The 18,794-nt window shown below is 41.0% G+C and overlaps 1 protein-coding gene across 8 annotated transcripts in view; it reads right to left on the bottom strand.

The window, feature by feature from the left end:
- ank2b (ankyrin 2b, neuronal) overlaps positions 1-11,603 on the bottom strand; it is a 235,728-nt gene extending 224,125 nt beyond the window's left edge. For all 8 annotated transcript variants that reach the window (XM_046064554.1, XM_046064558.1, XM_046064560.1 and 5 more), the window contains exon 1: positions 11,336-11,603. In XM_046064554.1, coding sequence (XP_045920510.1) covers positions 11,336-11,422 — 87 coding nt within the window. In that variant the 5' untranslated portion in view covers positions 11,423-11,603. The remainder of the gene's footprint in view (positions 1-11,335) is intronic.
- Between the last annotated feature and the right edge of the window lie 7,191 nt (positions 11,604-18,794).

Genomic DNA, 18,794 nt, shown 5'->3' with positions numbered 1-18,794 from the left:
CATCAATGACATAAACATGCTTGTGATGAAATAAACCACGAGCACAGTAGAAAACAAGACTAAGAATCTACAGCCATGCTAGCAGCTCTGTGAGGCTATTTAGCTGAATGCTAACATCATCATATTAACATGCGTGTGATAATGCCAACATGTTGATGTTTAGCAATGAATTAATTATTTTAGTTTACCTTGGTCAATTTCTTTATTTAGCATCTTAGCATGCATTTGCTAAGTCACCATGTTATTAAAGTTCATCATGAAGGGAATATTAATGTCTGCACCAAATTTCATGGCAATCCATTCAATTTAATAGTTAAAAAGCAAAACTGTCAACCTCATGGGGGCGCTAACGAAAAGGTAAGGGGTTAACTATTGAAACCATTCAATAGATGTGGAGATATTTTAGTTTGAACCAAAGTGGTAAACAAACAAACCAACAGTGATGATCAGAGGGCTGGGCAGTATATCAGTATTACGAGGTATACCAATATCAGTTCGAAAGAGATCTAAAATCAGACAATACCGTTTATATCCCTATAGTTTGATGTTGAGCCCCACTCTCCCTCTGCATCTGCGCGCAGCCCCCCTATAGCTCACAAACTCTCTAACATGGAGGGAGACAGTGCTGACATTCAGTCAGTGTTTCTCAAACAGACTTTACTTGGGCGGGCCGCCCAGGTATATCTGACGACCCATTTTAGCATTTTGCAGAGAAACATAGAGTTGTTATCTAATATTTTACAAGCATGGACCAGGTAAAGCGACAGTTACACACCAGGGGTGGTAGATGGAAAAAATCCACCGCCAAACATAGTTTTTACCAGCCAAAATAACAAATTTTTTTTAGTCCTTTTTATTGAGATAATACGGTATTATGTCAAATACAAACTTGAGAGAAACTTGAAGCTAAATTATATTGTTGCTATTAAATGTACTTAAAACATAACAGTCAATTGTTTTCTAAACTTACAAGATGCTTATTAATCATTCAACTTAAATCTCATCACTGCTCACTCTTGTCATGTTTTATCATTCAACCTAAACCTCCTCGTCAGACTGCTCCCTTTCTACAGTCCCCCTCTTCTGGCCTCCTGGTTCTGAGTCCTGGTGCCAGAGCATCACAGCTTTTGTGGATCAACATGGATGGATCATTGTCCTTGATCTCTGAGTAGGACAGCAGGACCAACAGAAGATCTGACAGTGTGTCAGACACTAGACTGGACGGCCAACTACCCAGCTAAAAGCTAAAAACACTCCAAGTACAACTTTTGTCATTAGCTCCTAACTCTAGCAGCTTTCACGCCGCCTTATTTCACGAGGTCATTGCACCAATCTGATGGCTCGCTGCACTTTATGAAAGGTATGGAGCCGGGAAGTTGGTGACAGAGATGAGACAGAGAGACGGAACGATCTCTGTGTGAAAAGCCACAGCTGGCATACCGGTGTTGTGTTAATGTTACACGTTAAAATGCGTAGGCATAGACAGGCGTCGGCGACTCAAACGGGGGCAGATGAGGGCTGGATCGTCCCTTCCCAACACGATTATTCCCAACGATTATCTTCCTTGACAACCTCCAAATTTGCACATTGTACACAAACCAAACATGGCGACACTCGAGGAGGTTATGATTTTAATGAGACATCATAACGATCTCGGTAATTGCAGACTAGCTCCAGAGTTTTATTGTAAAGATCCCGCCATAAATCTCCTTTTTTAAGTCTTCTGCTAACTTTCTTCTTCTTTCTTCTTCTTCTTAATGGCGGTTGGTAAACCAACTGCATACCACCACCACCACCTGGGGTGGTGTTTGGAACAGGAGACTGCTGATGACCTACCTCAGCTCGACATACTGCCCCCACGTCCGTGTGCTGAATTGCATCTCGCGGATGCGTAGCGTTAATTTCTGGAGACGTGCACAACCTACACTCCAAAGGAACGCAGGATACGCGTGGCAGCCATCTTGCGTACGCAAACGCGTAGTTAAAAGCATGTGTGTCCACGCTTTAACGCCCACCGCCTTACAAATCTACACCAATCAAACACAAGTTACATGAAATTAACATAAACAACAGCCAATGAACCCTCCTAGTCCATGTGCTACACAGTTTTAGATCCGTTGGTACATCAGGGACCAATTTAAGTGCTACACACAACAAACAAGACCACGAGTCTGCTGCCAATTACCGTCAAATAGCTATTATATGGCGATATCATGCCGAATACATTTACCCGCTAATGTGGCAGGTAGCCTTCCAACATTTAGCCGACAAACGGGTGTTAATTTCCATCCCTGGAACACACCAGTGCAGATGTCATTCGTTTGCTACCACGTTGGTTTTGTTTTGATAGGCTACGCTGTCAACACGCCTCTTCAACATGCAGTGCAGCTGCTGCTGTGAACGGAATCGTGGGTGGAAAAGTCCAGAAGACCAGTTCTGTTTTTTTTCAGTGACTTTGTATAACGTAGTCTACTGATGGAGAAAGTAAACGGGGCAGACATACAGGGAGAGAGGGACGGAAAAAAGAAGCGGGGCACACTGATGTGTTTGCAGCAGAGGTACATTAGGTCTGTGAGAGTGAGGGAAAGAGAACGGAAGGAACACGGAGGCACATTCAATAAGTGAGTGACATTTAAATAAGGTGAAGAATGAAGTATAATTAAAATGGTGAAACAAGCTACTGTGTGTGAATGATATGTAAAGGAAATAAAAAAAAGTAAATCATATATAAATAATTATATGACAACTCAAATTATACATTTGTGATGCACTATGACTATTCAGCATATATTGAATTATAGCTTTTATTTTGAGAAACAGTACTCGATGAAATGTAGATTGACAAATGAATACTGCAAGAAACAAAACAGCCCTGAGGGAAGGGACTGGGAAGAGGCTTTAGCTAAAGTTTGTTCTTTTCTTTGCAAATAAACAACAAAAGGATTTGTGGGAAATGTAGTCCAGATTTGGGAAATACTAACATTAAAGACACCACAGGGAGAGGTTATTAATAATCTATACATACATCTATCGCATCTGTTTACAGTATTTATCAAGGTATTTGGTAACAATATGATGACTAAACATTTTTAAAATGCTTTTTAAGAATATTTCTTACATCAAATCTTTATGTTTCTGTAAGTAAGGCCCAGTTTACAGCTACTCACATATTCTTAAGTGTCTACTCCGCTTGGAAAATGCTTAGTCATGTCCTGCAAGGTGGAGGCAGACAGAGGCAGATGCTGGGCGTTGTGACTGCAGAGGGGGAAATTAAGTACCCTCGAGCACAACTGTGACCCTGCTTCTGCTCCTAAACCCAGCCATCTCAACCCACCGTCAGTTTATTTGATATTATTCAAGTACACATACACAAATTGCTCCATTCTGTGTTTGCTGCATAGTTTTAAGGTGAGGTGCGTTTCTCAAGATCATCATTTATTACAACTCTATTTCACTGTAGCAGTGCGAGATCTCAGTGACATGTCTTCAGGTGATGAATCAGTGTCTGAGAGAACACACACACACACACACACACGCAATGCTTCCATTACCTACATATTACCCAAACACTGTCATCCACCATTTTCACCTCCTACTTCTTGCTTCTTTTCCTCTCCCTCCAAAAAGTATTTCAATTGAATTAATTTAGCGTAGGTGTGAGTCAGCTGTGTCTCTTTTTTGTGCTTGACACAACTTTTTGTGGCACATTTCCTGTGTACAACCGAGTGCCACACTATGAATGGCTAAACAACATTTAAACAACATCACTCCTCTCTATGAATGCCGACTTCTTAGTCCACCTTTGAGTGTGGACAATTGGAAAAACATGTACAATTTCTGACATGGTCAGACAACATTTCATTTTATAAATGGTGCTGCATTTCCAGATGTCAACAATTACTTTGAGTACAATGTTAGTATTAGAAACAAAAGCAAACATTACAAAAATAAAATCCAGGTTATAATAAACCAGAATGATTCTTTAAATTTGCATTGTGTGGGAGCATTTCCCTCACTTTCTCCATCAGATTTAAAGGGACAGTAAGTGATTCTAATCTAAAACACTTTCAGCAAATATTTCCTGATGGTTTGCTAACTCTCACAGCCTTGGCTCTGTAAATCAAAAACACAGAAAGTAGTGTGGACCTTCCCACACAACACTGTTCCAGTCAATTAGCAACAGGTGTTGTTAGTGCTCGTGCACAGGATTGATGGGGGAGGGGGGCAGTGAGAGAGAGAGTTCTATACACCGGTACATTGGCACGTGCTGGACTCCAGGCACTGTGAAGGTGAGATGGCCAAGAACCAGCCAAAGAGGACAGAAAACAGTTATATGACCAGGCGAAAGCGAAGTCTTTTCAATGCTGGAGAAACCTCAGAGAGTTGAAATTAGGGGGGCAGAGTCTCTGAGGGAGCACTAGAGTGAGGGATGTATTTGTTTGGCAGTTGACCTTAAATATGAACAATCCTTCTGCAGAATCACTTACTCTCTCTTTAAGTCTGAGCTGTTGTGGGATTTGAATTGGCAAAACGCTTCAAATTCAAACCCTAACTCAATCTGCCTCCCCAACGATCATATTTCTCACTGAGCTGCAAAGATGGAAACTGAATCCTAAAGGTCTTTTCAAATGGGGAGGTGTTTGATGCGCCTAGCAATTAATTTTCAATAAGAGGTGAGCGGGCAGGTAGGGAGGCACAGGCAGTCTGACAGGCGGAGCTACAAGCAGCCGCAATCCCTGAAACTTTCACGGCCGTTCTTGTCTCAAGCACACGCATGCCAGCTGCAAGAGTTATATTGTGACATGAGGTGAAAATAAATAGACGAGAGACCGGGGGCAGAGCTAGACTCTCAGCACAGTGGGGGTGGAGCTTCATCACGGGGCCCACCTGCTACAAAGTCATTTAAACCGTTTACAACAAGTTTACATGACCCCGGACTCGCTCCAAAAGTCCACTGATTCCTTCTGCTTCTCTGCTGCCAGAGCTGATCGCTGCCATTCTAGTAAATGTTTCTGCTCACACCAGAAGCGCTGCAGTGCGTCCCAAAAGCATCCAGATCAGACAAAAAAGAAACAATTTAACTACATAGCCTGCTTAATCATAGTAGAAGCACAAAAAGCAAGCAATAATCACCAAATCAACAAAATCTAAACGTGCTGGCAAAATCCAGCATGCAAAACGCTCTAATTCTGAAATACTCCCTGTGGTAGTTGCTTGATGAACCCGTCAAGGCGATGAATGAAAGCAGGCCACAGAGAGCTTTGAGGAATGTAGCAGAAGCACAAAAAGAACACACCGTATTAAAAACGAGTCGTTAACGGGGGGCAGGCTACACGCTGCGCTGCTGAAACACCTCTGAGAGGCTTCCAGTGGATTTTGATGCCGTAAATAAACCCTTGCGCAGCCTACATCCATCCCTCAGAATTCCCATGATGCACGAGGGAGAAGGGAGTTTTGTTAAAATGTGCTAATAAGTTTGCCATTTGTTTGAAATACAAATGTTACTGTATGATTTATGTTTATTAAAACGTGTCTCCTTAGAATCTAGTGTTTTTTGTTGGTAATTGTCATTGTTGTGGTGGTTTACCATTGAAACCATGAGTGAAGAGACGGTTTCATTTTATAAGAGCCGCTGAATGTTGCCAGCACACATGTATGCAGCGTTATTGTTCGTCCGCGTCCACCTCAATGGAGCTAAACTATACGGCCCACGTATGGTGCCCACTACCAGGCGGCAGCACCCACGCTATCTCTGCTTTTGTGAGAGACTGATCCTAAATAAAACACTTTACATATATTTTTAACTAGGCTATAAAGACAATACAGGGATACTGTAGTGCACAGAAGATGTTTCAAAGGTTACCACACATAGATCTGGCGTTTACTCGCAGAGCGCTTGTCTATTCTCATAAGGAGCACAGTGAGACCTCGCGGATCCGAGCGAGTACGTAGTGTCGCTTTCCATCTCAAAAGAACTTCATGTGCTAACTTAGTGACTATCACGTTAATATCCTTTAACTGTAATCGCGACCAAAGCACTGCATCTCTCTTGTCGCCTCTGTCCCTCCTTCTGTTTACATCCATGTGTCTGTTTCAGCATCACACTGCCAGCGTTGCCACAGTCTGATTTTTTTCTGTCACAATCTGACCTTGGCTAAGATAGAAAAGCAAGTAGCAGATGTCCTCCTCTACAGGCGCAGACCTGGCGGCAAACGACACCTTCACCCCCCTCTAACTGCCCCGTCCGTCATCACAGCCTCACACCCCACGCTAGCATTGTTAATCACTCCACTTTCACACGCCCGGAGACGAATATGCTGAAGGCTGTGACGGCTACAAACAGGAACTTGCCTCTGTTTTAGGCCTGAGCTTCTGACGTGAAACGAAGGGAAGAGGCTCATTTGTTCTTCATGGCAGTGTAGCCTGGAGGAAGTCATAGGCTTCCTGAGTGGCTCGTGCACTCAAAATGTGAATGTGTATGAAGGTTTAAAGCCCCTATCTGTTGGAGTTGGATGTGATGATAAGTGTAGAAAAATAAGACAATTTAAGTAAAAATTGGTGCAGTCGTGTTGCTTTCAGCCTATTCATCTCAGAATCACAGAGACCAATCTGTGTCTTTTTTAAACTACCACTAGGGCTTGCCAAAGTTAGAAATTCTCAAATTGACATAATGGCTTTAAACATACAACAACACAACACTAAAACAGAGAAGTGTGACTTGATGACTGGATCTCAAGTTTTGATAAAGTGGTAAAATCCCTGAACAATACACAAATAAAAACAGCATCAGGCAGGCCTTGCATCACACACCTTAAATATTTGATTATTAGGCCTATGCACTAAAAGGATTTGGTTTCTGTTAAGTACAACCTCTATTAACACAGACAGGAAATGTTTTAATGCTCCACTATTCAATGATCAGCATTTAAAGACCAAAGCTCATGCGTTTTAGATGCTTATCATAACGCAAACAGCCTCCCTCAAAAACAAAAAACTGTGATTTAAGAATGTTATTCTTTCATATTGCATATCATTTTGATGCCTAGCCTATTGCATGGATGTTTTGTAACTTCTTCAGCATAAAATCGTGTGAAACTGTGTGTGTAATTCCCTTTCTGTAAGTGACAGGTTGAAATATCCATACTCACATGTACAGTACATGCAGTGCTTTGCAGAGGTCATTTTGAGCGCTAACAGGAAATACTGCAACTGTGGTTGAATGGAAAACACTGGCTAATAGACAACATTGTTTTGAATGTTCTGCCTCAGATTTGTGAAGTGATCCACTGTTTGGCATCAAGTGTTGACCATTAAGAAGACTTTAAACCACAATTAACCATCAGGTTTCTTCAACTTTCACTCAGGGGAATAAATCTACCTTTAACTTGAAAGAAATAACGATTTGATACTTATCGTGATAATTATCGATATCGAAAGATATGACACTTTTTATTGTGATACCATTTTTGGCCATGTCGTCCAGCCCTAGCTCTAGCAATCCTTTTTTCAAGATTTGTGTGCTTTCAAAACTGTCAGTTTTGTCTGCCAGCCAGACTGACAGCTATCAATATTTACAAGTACCTTAAGCTGTTCAAATAAGTGATGATGGGAGGAAGCACATCCAAAGACGGGGACACAGCAAAGTCTATCCAAGTAATTGAAGCTATACTGATGTAATGACTATTCACAGGGCTAGTACCAACAATAGAGTCTGCAACAAATATGAATCTATGCCAAATGATGTGCCCAATATGAGTTCTCCAAGTTAGCTGTAATGGGCTCCATCTACAAGATTCACTCCGCATCCTGGCATGTATAGGTTAGAGGTTTAGCATTTTTGTACCATAAACCAAACAAACTGTGAGGATGACCATACCAAGCGAAACAATTTCACACTTAAAACAAAGAGTTAATAAAAGGTGATGAGTGCTGAGAGTGGTTGTTGCACGAGATCTCAGCAGTAATGATTTGATCATTTACAGCAATACACAAGCGACACCATTAACAGATGAAGAATAATACTTGTGTTTTCTTCTGGCAAAATTAAATCAGAAATCAGAGAATTTTGACTTTTTACTCAAACCGATGAATTATCAAAAGGCTTGGCGCTTAATCTAAGAGTTGACAACTAACCAATTAAAGCTGGAGTAGGCAACGCTGGAGAACTAGAAAGAGACAGCAAGATTTTGAAAGTGTCAAACTAACAAAATCCCACCCCCTCCCTTCAGGCCTCCCTCCAAAGCCACTCCCCCAAACGGTGGCAGAGTGCACACAGGTAGGTAGACAGGCAGGTAGGCCTGTGACAGCGACAGATACCCGATTGTTTTCATGTTTGTGTCAGAGCATTTGATGTATTGATTCCTGTCAGGATGTAAAGATACTTTCAACAAATGTGAAAAAACATGCTTCTGAAATAAATGGCCTACCTTGGCTTTACTCATTGGATGAATGGGTTACAAATATGATTATTATTGAAAATCTGGCAAGACTAGTTGGCGAACTACTGTAGCTAACATTATAGCAAGCTTCAAGCAAGCAAGCCATGGCTCTTCAAACGTATATTCCCAGGATGTTCCTCAGTACACTTAATATGACACATTAAAGGAGACCTTTCAAAGGGTTTTATGTTCAGCAATGTCTTTTCCTAGGACAAATGTTTTATGTGTGTTTCCAGTGTCAATATGTTGAAGTCAGCCACATACAGCTTATAGCCTACGCCTTGAAACCAAATTTGCAGGCAAGACAGTTTTGGTGACTTTAGACATTGATATGTCCACAGTGGCAGAACTGATTTTTACCATTACCAACTGCTTTTGAAACATCCATCTCCCTTCGTTCTTTTACAATTTAAAGGTTCAGTATGTAATATTTAGGAGGAACTACTGACAGAATTGCAATATAATCTCCATAACTTTGTTTTCAGTGGTGTATAAAGATTTTTATTACCTTAGAATGAGCCATTTCTATCTACATACAACGCGTGTCCCCTTACACCATGTTTCTACAGTAGCCCAAAATAACAAATGGCTCAACAGAGCGTGTTTTGTTACTACGCTGAATACGTACAAAGAAGAAAAACAACAAGTAGTAGTCATCAGGTTTATTAGAAGTAAGAAAATAGGGAAATTAGGACAAATGGCGGACCACACATATTTAGCACGAGATCACATATTGCATATATATTTTGCAAACATGTAATTTGGTTACAACGGTTAGTTTGCTGTCCATGTAGAGTGAACTAGATGTCTGCGGGTTGTTTATGTGCTCTGATAATGTTAATCCAACACATCTTTGTAGTATCTTTGTAGTGTTGATTTCACATTCCGACTTAAGAGCACATGAACACACGCTGAAGTCGAAAGAACCACTTCAAAACTTGGGAAATAGGACCATCCAAGCATGTGAATGCACCATGAGCCACTGGTTGCAATATGCAACCTTCGCCACTAGATGCCACTTAAACTTACATACTAAACCTTTAAATGCAAAGACAGCCTTTACCAACCCCGGGGTCATAAAGATGAAACAAACAAGCTAGTTTGTAAACTGACAGGTAGCTAGTGAGCTAGCCTGGTCACTATCTGGAAAAAATTAATTAACATAATTAATATGACTGTTTCACTCATTGTAAAACATGCCTCCAGTGGTGAGGTTTATCCTCCAGGGGAGCACAGTTACATCAAATTGGAGGATGCAACACAGCTAATAGGCTGACAGCTCCATCTATTTTGGACTCTTGTTGCCAATCTCCCAAAAAGGTCAGCAATGTGAATAAGGTTTGCTATTGGTCTGCGGTGCAAATTCACGTGTAAAGGTCTCTACAGTGGACCGTGAAAGGTTTGCACCGGTTTGTCTCCTCCCACAGATTCCCTGAATTAAATGATTTCCAAAATATTGTCATTTTAAATCTGTAATACTGAACAAAATACCAAAGATACATAGGTTTACAGTTACCTAGTTGTTGTTCACTTACTACATTAAGGACAAGATTATAGGCTAGCATTTCCAGCCAGAACAGATAACAGGCTTCTTGTAAACAAGGCATTAAATGTGTCCAGCCCTAATTCTATTTTTCCCAAACAGACAAGGCTTTGACATGGTTTAATACCTACCAGGGCAGAGTTTACAAACCTTAAGAACATGCTGTGTGCTGTTTATTGTCATATACAGGATTTCTGGGTACTGAAATACTAAGAATTCACAGACCCTCTGAATTCCCCCCCACCAAACCCAGGTTACAAGCAATCAAAGCTGTAGCCTACATCTGGCATTCACTTTGTCCTGTCACTCCAGCAGTGAGTACACATTAGGACATCAGAGCCACCAGACTGGTGACACTGATACCACCATACACCTGTTGTGAGGGCCTCAGTTTGGAGCAGGCTGTAAACAAATTCACCTTTACAAAGACAACATGCTGTAGGGTGGCTAAACTCTGAGTTTAATACTGACAGAAGCATTATGTTGTCTCTCCTATGTATGACTCATTCACAAGCACGCAGTTACCTGCAGCAGTTTGGCAGGCAGAGGAAAAGGAAATAGATTTCATTCATATTTCAACATGCTCAGGACTATGATTTTTTTTAAATGTAGAAAATAAGATACAAGTAACACTGGGGCGGGGGGGGGGGGGGGAAATACTACCTAGGTGTTATCTTGATATCCACACCATCATTGGCTCTGGTTAAACAGCAGTAACAAGATTAGCAGCCAGCAGCTTCACAACTTTCCAGCAGTGATTTGGACGGCCATGACATGCCTGTCCAGCTAGAGCCTGCTGCCATGAGATAAACTATCCAGTACTTAAGTATCATTATGAGCGACGTACAAACAGTTTGTCATCAGCGACAATACGTCACACCAAACTCCATTGAAAATATATCAGGTTTAGGATTGCTTGGACATCAACAAATGTAAATATATGACATCGAATAACTTAAACGTCGCTCGCACATGTCTTTATGCTATGTTAAATTCGGTGTGCACTGGTTTCACCAATTGGCACTAATTTGAATAAAATCGGAACTTTTATAGCGAGTCATCCAGTTACGCTTCACTGTTTACTTTGTGGGACGTGGTTACTGTAAAAACGATTTTGAAATTGCATTTCATTTTAAAGCATGCTGGTTAAAGTATTAAATGCATGCCGATTTAAAGAGTAGTTTCTGCTGACTCATAGAAAACCTGACATCACGCTCTTGCACGCATGTGCCTAAGCAGATGCCCGAGTTACGTGTTAAACTGATATATTTCAGACGAAGTTCGGTAAGTTGTTTTTTACACGTCAGTGTGAATGGAACGTCTGCGTGCATGCAAGGGGAGCACGGACGTGTACCTGTCGGGTTGTAGCGGGCTCCTCATTCCCGGTGGGTGAAGGTGTCCCTCCTTCGAGCGATGCTGGTGTGACCGGAGAAGAAGCCATGTTCTGCCCCGTCAATCACTCACTAACAGCTGCTCCCGGTGTCCTCCAGCATCCAGCCCTGCTGCGAGAGGACCGGCCACGGCAATGGTTTCCTGTCCGAGCACAGAGACTGTCTGTCCGGCTACACAGCTGAGCCTCTGTCCATCCTCCGCCCGGTGCTCGTATGCTTGTAGTCCGATAGTCCAGGCAGATGACGTTCTCTCCGGGTCTCTCACTCACTCACTTTACTACACTCACTCTCTCTCTCTGTCTCTCTCTCTCTCTCCTTCTGTTTCACACTCATCCTCTGTGTCTTTGACTTCATCCCACTTCACTGTGCTCTGGCGTATTTTGCAAGACAACTCTCTCCTATCTTCCACTGAATCAGTTTGTGTGTGTGTCTTTTATTTTAGCTCAGTACAACATTTCAGAGGCAAGAAAGGAATTAATCCCATGTGGTCAACACAATATGTTCACTACTGATAATAATGCATGGGAAAAAACGCGCACCAATCTGATTAAGTGCAAGTTAATAGTACCAAATTTTGTGCTTTTGGGATAAACATGAGGGGATAAATACAGTTATTGTGTCAGATGACAGCAGTGAAATTCCTGCCTCCCACGCACACACACACTCTCTGTCCTCACAATGTCAGATCTCACAAAAGATGCTAGATTTTGTGAAAAATGTCACATGATATTGCACATCCACTGTCAAATTCATCACAGCATCGTCAGCCCCCTGCTTTTATTTTGTATATCCACTTGTGATACTATCACAACATGGGGGGGGGGGGGGGGGGGGGGCTTTAAAAAGATGACTGGTTAAACTAGACCCCAGAACAGAGGCAGGATAGGAAGAGGGGCTTCCTCTTATAGGAAAGGAGATGGAGCCTGCGAGACTTTAGATAGATATTAACACTTTTGTCACAAGTGACCTCTTTCACATTGCACGATACAGTAATTTGATTAATATAAATATATTGATCAGTGCAGCAGTTTTTGTGACCAACCTAAGGCACGCCTGTGCAATACCCATGCTGTCTGATCAGCTAGTGTTGTAGTGAAGACCTCCCAAACCGAGGCCAAGACTAGACCAAGACTTTTAGGGGCTGAGACCTAGTCGAGACCAAGACCGAGGGATGGCGAGCCCGAGTCAAGACCAAGACCCCCAAGTTCCCCACATCACATAACACATAATAAAATGTGGAACGAGATCATAGGTGCTTCTCAAACTGATCTGAAAGATCCACATTCCCATTCAAACACCCACATACAAACACTAAGAGCTGAAATCAACGTAAGCATCTTTATTCAACACTGCTTTTCCATGTTTACCATCGCAGGGAGGGGGGACAGTTGTTAACAGTAACAACACATTTTTAATTAGGGTTATTGGTTGCATTTGAAGAAATACAATTTACATCCAATCAAAGTTCAGGTCTTGGTCTTGAAATAAAATCCCGAGTCCTCAATGTCCAAGACCAAGACAAGCCTGAGTACAAATGCTGTCCAGTCCGAGACGAGTCCGAGACCATCAAAAAGTGGTCTTAAGACCGGTCTCGAGTACTACAACACTATGATCAGCATCTGGATTATCTCAGCAAAGGAGAAGTGCTCACTAAAACAGATTTTGACAGATTTGTGAACACTATTTGAGAGAAATAGGCCTTTTGTGTTCATACATAAAGTCTTAGATCTTTGAGTTCAGCTCATGATGAATGGGGGCAAAAACAAAAGTGTTTTGTTCAGTGTGTATAGCAGAATTATTTATTTATTGTAGCCAATGCACATTATGTTACATCGTTCTAAAATAGATGACATGCCAAAGTTAACAGATAGAGTTGAGTGACTGCTAAAACAAAGACGATCGGCAGGATGTTGTAGCGTAAAAAAAATTATATACTGAATAAACTGTATATGCTGTATATCAATACCTGTATTGCAACTGTTAAAACCAATGAAAAAAACAGATCCTTACCTTAACCCTGACATGACCTAAAAACCATCAGAGCTCAGAAACATGCCTTAAAGCAGGTTAGAGCCCCCTTTCCCCCTGCTGCACTTCAACACGCACACACACACACACACACACACACACACACACACACACACACACACACACACACAGTGGTGGGTGGGGTGTCTGATTTAATCAGTAACCCAGCAGGCAAAAAAAGAGCTGTCTGTGGTCACTGAAAGAAAGATAGATGATGTCATATTTCTGAGTGGAGGAGGATCTGAGGCGTAAAGTCAACAGAACTTGTTAATCAGAGATACATGGACAGGATCAAGACTCCAGGACAGCGACAGTATCATCTAGACAGATCAGAGTTTGTAGGTTTATTTCAGGATTTCCATGTCTCTGAGTGCTGTGCAGGGTTGTTAGTGTGTATGCACGAGGCCAAGAGCAGGCACAGAGATTATTTTAGCATTGGCCATTAATGACTCAGTTCACCTGTCAAAAAATATCACAGGGTGAAAACCCTCAGTATTAGTGAACAAGGACTGCAGTGCCCCCAAGGAGTTCACAGCTGTGTTTATGTGTATTGTTTTATGGAAAGACGACAATATCATTTGGATTGTTACAGTGAAAAAAATTATACAGGTATTCTGTGATCAGCTTATATAATTTTAATGTTAATTGAAAGTTAACTCAACTTAAAAAACTCTGATATTTTCAGACAATTTCAGAACTTAAATACACACCTACTGCTAAATCAAGGGTCTGAGATTTGTGATATTGGGCTATTTAAATAAAGTTAACTTGACTTCTGTCTAAATGGCTGTCAGCAAAACTTGATATCGGAAGTTTTAGAACATATTTTCTCAAGTTCATTGAAATGAACCCATCTGGTTTTACATTTTCAAGTAATCATTCAACTGAGGTTCAGTTAACTTGCGTTGTTAAGGCAGCAGGGAACCAGCCTGAAATGTTTTACAGTGTACTGGCCCAATATCTAATAAATGAATACAGGACAGACAACACTGAGACTTTTTTCACCTTGCAAGGCTAGGAATGATCATTATTTTCATCATCAGTCTGTTTCCATTGCACGTCTCATTTTCTTATTCTCAATACATGTCATATTTTAAATTTTCCACCCACTTTTATGCGCTAATTTAAATTGCGCATAGAAACAGCTGGATGGAACCCACCTCTACTCACCAAAATAATTACTGAGATATAGCACCAGAAATAGGTTTGACTGGGCAAAAACCATAAGCAATCTGGCGATGACACAGGTTGGAAACAAACTGACAGTATAGCCAGATTAGCTAGATTTAGTTGATACCGAAAGTGGGGTTAACCATAACATCGCTATAATCCCTCATTGCAAGTACAATAGGTTAAAGGTGAACCAGGAAGTTGGTTTGTAAACAGCCAGTTTGTGTAACACTTTTACACTTTGCTTTTGTTTCTCTTCCCAATAACTTTGGCTAACTTGGCTAATTTACGGTGGGTCCAAGCGGGAACCTTTGGGTTTGAAATGTGAAGCCAATGGATTGTTCGGTTTTTGCTTGTACTAAAAGACACTGTAATGAGTCAGCTGTCCACTTTAGTATTTTAGTAAATTAGCATCCCAATTAATAACACAGTCGATGTAAAATAATGGATGCAGTGCTATCCAAGCTAGCTAGTTAGGGCTAGCTGATAGCTTAGTATGATGGATGAAATGTACACTCACCCGCAAATTGAGTTTGCAGAGAATTAAATTTATGGCTATATCACTCCTCACGCCTTACCCGCTCCACCCTCTCATCCAAATGTGGTCACTTCTGGTGCCATAAAAACAAACTCGTGGCTTCAGAACAGCAGTCCACAAACCAATGGGTGACGTCACGGTGGCTACGACCACTTCTTTTAAAGAGTCTATAGGTGGTTTAGATGTTGTGATCATTGACGGTGGTTTAAATATGTTGGTGAAACAAACTATCAATAAGAGCTTTCTTGGCAAGGTTATGAATGTGGTTCTACATAACTAGCTAGCAAGCTAACTACCTCATCAATGAAAAATAGCAATAGAATTAAAGCTGCAAGCAGCATTGAAAAGACCCTTGTGAAGCGTGTCGCAGCTCTGCTGACGCAGCTCTAAAATATCATGCATTTGGGACACTGCACAAATGACTTAAACGTCACCTCCTCTGTCCAATAAGGGGCGCTAGAGAGAACCCAGTAATTATACGTTATGTCCCAGTACGTCAAGTGTGGAACACCTTGAAAATTTAAAAAAATCTATAACTGAATATTGGCACGTAGATGTGTTCAGGGGCCAGACCGTTCTCAAGCATGTAAAGTTTGGTACAAGAACTATTACGTATGTTAAAGTATCATAAATTAATTGAGTCACAGATTAGATCTGGCATTGGTTCACATTATAGCTTGCAGTGTATGGGTCATACATGCATATGTGTGCCCACACTTGACAGATGCCATGGATAAATAAAGACAGACGTATTTGGAGACTTCAGTGACATGTTAGCTCTGAATGATCAAACATAATGTCCCTTGTGGTACAATACCCACTGCTGAACAGTCATCTGTAACCTCTGAGCACGTCCCAAAGGACGGTAAGCATGTTTTTTCTCAGGCTGTGTTGTCTTGGCTCCAGTGTAGGGTTTCAAATCATTTCACGTGGAAATCTTGCTTTATGTGACTCTTCTGTGCATGTCTGCAGGGAAAATGAATAATAGTGGTGCTGGTGTGACGTCATCCTCTATCTGCGTCAGAGTGTCGGATAGACTGAGGGCTGAGGTATCCCAGTTTGCTCAGCTGTCTCCCTCTGATCTGCTAATGTATTGTAATGATTTTGTTGGTCTTTACTGCCGGACAAAATATTCAGAATCTGAGGTTTCTCTACATCATGTATTAACAATATTTAAATGAATCATGAATACAGCGTTCACAGCCAGTATGAGCCAGAATTTGGAGAGGCTAAATGTGTGTGAACGGTCAGTGTCAGTTTGATTGATCTAGACATATTCTGGCAATCACCCTGATATCCCTGATGTCACAGTTATATCGTCACAAACCTGTCAGAATCCATTCATATTCCTTAAACCACACATGCAATCTTCAGTCAGCCAATCACAGCCGGCTGTCAGAACCCAGCCCCTTATGATGTCACAGCGTGTGTGTGTTTGTGTGTGTGTGTGTGTGTGTGTGTGTGTGTGTGTACTGTAACTGCTGCAGCCATACAGTGTGTTGGCAGTGGAGGCTCCCTGGCTGAATGGAAAAATGTCTCTCAGTCACAGGAACAGACTGAGCTGTCAATCTCTCTGTCACCTTCCTGTGTGGCACTAACACAAAGGACAGTTGGTTTGATGCATACTCCACCACACACACACGCATATTTACGTACATATAAGCCTTTACATACAATTATTACATATACAATTATTTTGATATGGATATTTGTATTGATTTTCAGATAAATGCTGTAAAAAAATATCCTGTATGTTGCCATTAGTTGCTTTGTACAATACAATTTACAGAAGGAAATTACATTCAGACATCACATCATTAGCTATGTAAAGTAAAAATGCACGAAATGTACCTACGTAGTATGTGGCTGTGGTGTAACATTTAAACATAAATAAGTGCTGTGTTGACCTTTGACCCACATGTTGACACTGATGTTAATTCAGAGCCTGATGTGGCAGCTGGACAGATCTGCAATGCAAGAGAGCCACAATGTAAAGCAACTTGGCACCACATTAGACCTGCAAAAGAGACTCACTGTGTGACTTGGTTGTTGCATATATTACCACTTTGGACACAATAAGTGCACTTTTTTTGACATCTAGAACTTTCTGATATTTTAAAGCCTCACCAGCTAGCCTCCAGCTCGCATATCCAGGCTTCTCAAAACGGGGATAAGGGCTTGTCCTGATTTGTGAAACCAGGACATGGAGTTTACATGCGCAAATCATGCCTGGGATACTCCAAAACCCTGATAATAGTGCGCATATAAATGCAATCATTGATTGGCAGCAGTGATTCTGTAGCTCGACTAACTTATAAATAAAAAATAGAGACAGATTATGATTTGACAAAAACTATATCCACATATTTGTTGTTAGGAGGAAAATAAACACAAATGTAAGTTTAATGTGAGGCTGATCTTTAGTATGGTTTTTTGACCCATGATTGTTAGTTATTTTTAAGTAACTCTTAGGTTGTTGGATTAAAGAGAACCCTTGTTGTGGGTAGTTTTACAGTTTACAAATGAGTACAGGGTAAAGTTAACCATTTACTGCTTGGGTGCTATATTAGAATTGACCGACACTGAGTTCTCAATGACCTGAATCTGTTGTAACCCCTAAACACCACATAATTAAGTTTTAGAATACATTAAAGAAAGTTCACATTCTAGCATGAAAGTGATCTGAGAGTAATCTGAATGCAAACTTATTTATGGTACCATTCTTCAGATCACTGGGGTTAATCTTGGTTTTCATAGCTTGTCTCGGTCTGAAGAGTAGTTTAGGGCTATTGCTGTCATTTCTGTCTCCTTGAGCAAAACTGCTGTAAAGATGATCCTTAAATTACTAAAAACAGCACAGATGCATACAGTAAACTGTACTGTCTAATTATACAAACAAATCCTTCACTACCTGTTGTGCTTATTGTGCAACAAGCCCTTACTGTTTGGTTATTCAGCAGAGTCAGATGATAAATACTGACATCTTTTACTTGAACACATTAACACTTTTTTTTAACCAGTCCTAAGTCATGAATTTTCTAACAAGCAATCACTGCACATCATCAGGTCTTTAGAGTGGAGAGAGTGGAATGGAAACGACGTTTGAATAGAAATGTACATGTGTGTACTCACCTCTGCAGCACCGTTGGGTCAAAAAGTCAAAACTTTACATCTCTTGACTAACCGTCATGGCGGTGGTGCTGGCAGTGGCTGTGATGTAATGGCACCACCTACTGGGGATTATAATGACCTGCACCAGAACTTTCCACATCAAGGCTACATTTGATCTTCTCTTTTTATGAACAGTTTCAAGAAAATAAAGTTAACTCTCTGATTAAGATGATTTATCTGTTGTTTTTGAAACAGAATCAAACAAATATTTATTGCCTGTGTACTCAAGGGCCCTGGATTCTTTTTCTTTTGGCTTAAATTTGGTGGATTTAGGCAATTTGGGATTTGTTGATGCTATGGGGGACACTCTGAGGTGTCCAATGATAAATCTAAGAGGTCATCATCGGATGATTAAAAGGACAAGAAAGGAAAAAGAGAATTTGTTACACTAAGTTTTGCTTACTTTTCTGACTTAAAATGGCAACTCTTTCAAATGAAACAATGCCAGAGGGAAAGATCACTCTTTGACTGACCTGCTTACTGCACATGTCCACACATAATCTGTGATGATGGGA

Source organism: Micropterus dolomieu, linkage group LG12, assembly GCF_021292245.1.
Source record: "Micropterus dolomieu isolate WLL.071019.BEF.003 ecotype Adirondacks linkage group LG12, ASM2129224v1, whole genome shotgun sequence".
Taxonomy (NCBI): Eukaryota; Metazoa; Chordata; class Actinopteri; order Centrarchiformes; family Centrarchidae; genus Micropterus; species Micropterus dolomieu.
The sequence above is the reverse complement of the archived record's forward strand: the minus strand, read 5'-3'. Positions and strand labels throughout refer to the sequence as shown.